The sequence below is a fragment of the Diadema setosum genome, chromosome 7 (assembly GCF_964275005.1).
Source record: "Diadema setosum chromosome 7, eeDiaSeto1, whole genome shotgun sequence".
Taxonomy (NCBI): Eukaryota; Metazoa; Echinodermata; class Echinoidea; order Diadematoida; family Diadematidae; genus Diadema; species Diadema setosum.
The window spans coordinates 14,597,880-14,603,159 of NC_092691.1; the positions used below are offsets into that span (position 1 = coordinate 14,597,880).

General features: G+C 44.9%; 2 protein-coding genes across 2 annotated transcripts; both read left to right on the forward strand.

Annotated features, from left to right (window-relative positions):
- The first annotated feature begins 2,956 nt into the window (after window positions 1-2,956).
- Window positions 2,957-4,099, forward strand: LOC140231069 (uncharacterized). The gene has a single exon (XM_072311221.1). The coding sequence runs from the start codon at window positions 2,957-2,959 to the stop codon at window positions 4,097-4,099; it is 1,143 nt and encodes a 380-aa protein (XP_072167322.1).
- Window positions 4,100-4,196: 97 nt separating this feature from the next.
- Window positions 4,197-5,030, forward strand: LOC140231070 (uncharacterized). Its single transcript, XM_072311222.1, has one exon. It carries the CDS (start codon window positions 4,197-4,199, stop codon window positions 5,028-5,030), a length of 834 nt encoding a protein of 277 aa, XP_072167323.1.
- The last annotated feature ends 250 nt before the right edge of the window (window positions 5,031-5,280 follow it).

Genomic DNA, 5,280 nt, shown 5'->3' on the forward strand with positions numbered 1-5,280 from the left:
TATAGTACAATATTTCAAATCTGTGTTACGAATGAAAACATTTTCTTTCTCTTTGCCTGAAAATGAAGCGAAGTAAGTGAAAATTAGACACTGCTGATGTATGATAACAATCTCCTATAACTGTTGACGTTAATGCAAAGAGTGTGTTATCTGTCAATATGGAAGAGTATAAAAGTAAGACTACTAATGGTCTTGAAGATAACGTAAATGCAAGCACTAAGAAAGAAACAATCGATAGCATGTCTGCCAAAAATGTGCGGCGCTCTACCCGTACAAAGAAACTTACAGAAAAGGCTAGACAGAACAAAGTAGAAGAGTTAGAAGAACAGTCCTATTCAGAACAATTTGACATGCTCACGGTCTTGAAGGACTCTGAAAAAATGCTGTCCTCAGCTTCCGTAAATTGCGATGACTTGTCAGAAAGAAAATCTGACATTTCAGCTAGATTCGGTTCACTGCAACAAGTAGCAGATGAGCTAGAAGAAGTTCTAGGGGAAAGGGATGAAGAGATAGCTAAGAATTTAGACAAGCTTTCCCCAATTGTTGTTGATATGATTTCAAAAATCGTAACCACTGTTTCTAAGGAGCAATTCGATACTAAGGAACCATCTATCACAAAGAAGTCGGCTGGTTCCAAGATCTCGAAAGCATCTACAATCTCGTCGAAGAGGTTGGTTGTTGCAGCTGAGACTGCAGCTCTGCAAGAGAAACTTGCTGCACAAAAGCGTCAGAACGAACATCGGAAGGAGTTATAGCGTCTTGAGTTGGAAGAAGACGCTCGTAGGAAGGAAGCTTCTTTTAAGATGGCGCAATTACGCAGAGAACTCGAGGAAGAACGCCTAGAAGGTCAACCGAAGGCACAAGAGGCAATGATGAGAATGTATGAAGAGGACGATACTGCATCCTCCATCACAGTGAGATCATCTAAGCAGCTGGTTGGATCATCTCAGAAGGAAAAAAGTGCAACAATCGTGAAACAAATGTCACGAGAGAAAAGCATTCCTAGAGCTGATAATCATCGATTCCCTTCAAACCAGAAGTCGTCGAAGACAGGGGCCCTAAATCCTGAGTCACCAGTCTTCTATCCAGCTTCCTATCACTCAGATGCCAAGGAAAGTGACGCGCTTACAGAAGCGCTTACTCGAGCGATGACACTTACCAGACTGCCTATTCCTGAGCCTCCTGTGTTCATGGGTGATCCTCTACAGTACCCTGACTGGCTGTCAGCCTTCACAACTTTAATCGAGTGTCGAGGAATCCCAGCTGGTGAAAGAATTCACTACCTCAGAAGATACCTTGGAGGATCTGCTAGAAATGCTGTAAGTGGCTTCTTCTTGCTGAGATCAGAAAATGCCTTCGATCAGGCCAAGGCTGTGCTTGAGAAACGCTTTGGTAACCCCTTCACGATTTCAGAAGCCTTTCGATCTAAACTTGATGCATGGCCAAAAATCGCCAATAAGGACCACAACGCCCTCCAAAATCTCTCAGACTTCCTGCGACAATGTCTGATGGCCTCTTTGGAAATCAAAGATTTGCAGATCTTGAACGACATGCGAGAGATTGGCAAGATTTGCACGAAACTTCCTGACTACATCGTACACAGGTGGAATCGCGCAGTAGCTACGCTCAAGAAGAGCAGTGGACGATATCCATCCTTTGAAGAATTTGTCTTGTTTCTGACAGAGGAAGCTGACATCGCAAACGATCCTTACGTGACGTATGAGACTGCAAAGACTGGAAAAGACCGGAACCAACACGTCAGTCAGAACAGGAAGTAAACAAGAAGTCTGCAATTCGGCAACAAAGGATGACTTATTCGACAGCTAGCAAACCAAATGTGGCCAAGAAAAGCTGCATCTTCTGCGAACGGCAGAGCCATGGCTTAGAAGAATGCCGGGAATTCAGTCGGAAACCAGTGGAGCAGAAGAGAGAGTTTGTGAAGAAAGAAGGACTGTGCTATGGGTGTCCTAGCAAAGGTCATATGTCCAAAGAGGAGTGAATGCAAAATATGCAGTAAGCGTCATCCAACCTGTATGCACGACGACACATTCAAACAGTCAACTGCAGAAGGAAAACAAGAAATCAAGGACAAACAAGAAATGCAGTCTACCAAGGCTAAGGAGACTCCCAAAGAAAAAGAAGCAAATTGCCACAAAGCCATATCAGGTACAGACGCTTCTCTCACATCAATGGTTCTGCCGATAAACCTGTCAAGTCTGGACAGTCCCGAGAAAGAGATACTGGTCTACGCTCTGTTAGACACAATGTCAGACACAACCTTCATTGCAGATAGTGTTGGAAAAGAACTGCAGGTACCATCACATGCTGCTAAATTGAGGTTGACAACTATGACAGACAACTGTACGAATATTCCATGTAGGAGATATGAGAACCTTGTAGTTCGTGGTTTCAAGTCGGCCGAAAAGATACCACTTCCTGCTGCATACTCCAAAAACTCAATTCCACTTGATGAAGCTCACATCCCTACACCAGAGACAGCAATCCAGTGGCCTCACCTAAACAGTCTCGCAGACCAACTCGCACCAAAGCAAGACTGCCCTGTAGGTCTGCTCATTGGATACAATTGCGCTTGCGCTCTCGCCAAAAGAACTGTTTCTCTGGAAAGAATGATGAGCCCTTCGCAGTAGAAACAGAATTAGGATGGAGCATTGTTGGTGGCTCTCAGACGTACTCTACAGACAACTTTGATGCATTCGGGCAATCATATCTTACTGTCAGCATGAAGGTAGAAGCTCCTATTTTGACTGACAGTCAATCAGACGTGAAGTATGTCTACAAGACAGAGATAAAAGATGTCACGACGGCAGACTTCCTTCAGATGATGGAAAAGGACTTTCGTGAAATCGAAGGAACAGATGTAATGTCACAGGATGACTAGAAATTCCTGCAGATCGTCAGAGATGGAATCAACCAAAGGGATGATGGATACTATGAAATGCCCCTCCCCTTCAAGAATGGTGAACCCACATTACCGAACAATCGACAAGCTGCCATGAGTCGACTCAAAGGATTGAAGAGTCAGTTCCAAAAACGACCTCAGTATAAAGAACACTACCTGACATTCATGAACGAAATTCTTCAGCGAGGTAATGCAGAAAAGGTTCCTGCGGAAGAATTGTCAGTAGAGAACAAGTGGTACATACCACATCATGGGGTATATCACCCAAAGAAGCCAAACAAAGTGAGAGTCGTTTTTGACTGCAGTGCTCGTTACCAGGGAACCTGTCTAAACGATCATCTCCTACAGGGCCCCGACCTCATCAACCCTCTCATTGGAGTCCTGTGTAGATTTCGCCAAGGACCCATTGCCTTCACGTGCGATGTGGAAAAGATGTATCATCAGTTCTGCGTCATGAGACAGCATCAGAACTACCTTCTTTTCTTGTGGTGGGAAGATGGAGATCTTTCAAAGACTCCAGTGGACTATCGAATGAAGGTCCATCTCTTCGGCGCCACTTCCTCCCCAGGATGTGCCAACTTTGGACTAAAGCAAATTGCGAAGGACCATAAGGAGCTCAGCATGGAAGCTGCTGACTTTCTTACAAGAAACTTCTATGTCGATGACGGTCTAAAGTGTGAATCTTCTGAAGCAGAAGCCATTGACCTCATTCAGAGGACAGTGAGCATGTGTGCCAAAGGTAACTTGCGTTTGCACAAGTTCGTTAACAACAGTCCAGAAGTCACAAGCAGTATCCCTGAGTCTGAACGTGCTGCTGTTGCCAAGACTAGTCTTGAACTCGGCCAGCAAGACGCTACGCCCATTGAACGAGCACTCGGCCTACACTGGTGCATCAACTCTGATGAGTTCTGTTTCAGACTTACCCTCAAAGACCGTCCCTTGACAAGACGTGGGATTCTTGCAACAGTTGCCTCCGTCTACGATCCTCTCGGTCTGATTGCACCCCTGGTTCTAGTTGGGAGACAGATTCTCCAGGGGATGTGTAGAAGCAAGATGGACTGGGATCATCCTGTTCCTGACGAGCTCCGTCCACGATGGGAAAAGTGGAGACAGGAGATGTTGAAACTCGACAAAGTGAAAATCCCCCGTTGCTTCCAACCACAAGACTTTGGAAGTTGAGCTGCACCACTTCTCAGATGCATCATTGACAGGATATGGTCAGTGTTCCTACGTGCGTCTAAAGAATGAAAGCGGTCACGTCCATTGCTCCTTGGTTATGGCAAAGGCACGAGTATGTCCTCTAAAGCCAACAACGATCCCAAGACTGGAACTCCAAGCAGCTACTTGTTCAGTGAAAATTGCCAATATCCTGGACAATGAACTCGATTATAGTTCTGCCCCACACCACTTCTGGACCGACTCACAAGTTGTTCTTGGCTACATTCACAATGAGACAAAGCGCTTCCACATGTACGTTGCCAATCGCGTCGAACGCATCCGTCAGACGACAGAAGAAATGCTGGCATCAAACTGGCTCACAGGACCCAAGTTTCTTTGGGAGAATGAGATTCCTCCTCAAGATGTTACTGCAGAAGTCTCTCCAGATGATGTTGAAGTGAAATCTGCCACTGTTCACGCAACACAAGCAAAGACTTTCACGTCCTTCGAAGAAAGGCTGACTCGGTTCTCCAGCCTTGAAAATGCACTGAAAGCAGTAGCAGTAATAGTAAAGTGCTCTTACAGGAAAAGGGGTCTGAGCATTGACGAAGTAGAAGCCAAACAAGTAGCAGAGAGGAATCTCATCTGCGCAATCCAGAAGGAAGCCTTTCGTGAAGAAAGAAAGCAACTCGACAAATCAGATTCCCTAGCCACTTCGAAGTCCAACTCACTGAGACAGCTTGACCCGTTCCTAGATGACCACGATCTGCTACGGGTGGGAGGTCGGTTGAAGAAGTCAGAAATGATGTATGGTGAAAGACATCCTGTCATCCTACCAAAGGATAGCCACCTCTCTAAACTTCTCGCCTTACACAACCATCGAAGAACAGCACATCAAAGAAGGAATCTGACCATCAATGTCATCCGGTCTACACTAGTGGGTATCGGATGACTGGTTGCAAGACGCATCGTCTTTAATTTCTTTTCAGCAAGTGTGTTCGCTGCAAACCTCTCCACCAAAGAACTGGATAAATTGATCGTTCTGATCAAAAGCTCAGAATAGTTATACTGACTATGTCTCTCACAGTTTGTGATGGTTTTCACAGTAATTTGCTGTGATATATTGACTATTATTGTAATGTACTTTGCTATTGGTTTGGTATGAAACTTTTGTTTACAAAGAATGAAATGTATAATATAGT

Coding starts and splice junctions, on each gene's coding strand:
- LOC140231069 (XM_072311221.1), top strand. CDS start 2,957: ATGCCCCTCCCCTTCAAGAATGGTGAACCCACATTACCGAACAATCGA.
- LOC140231070 (XM_072311222.1), top strand. CDS start 4,197: ATGGCAAAGGCACGAGTATGTCCTCTAAAGCCAACAACGATCCCAAGA.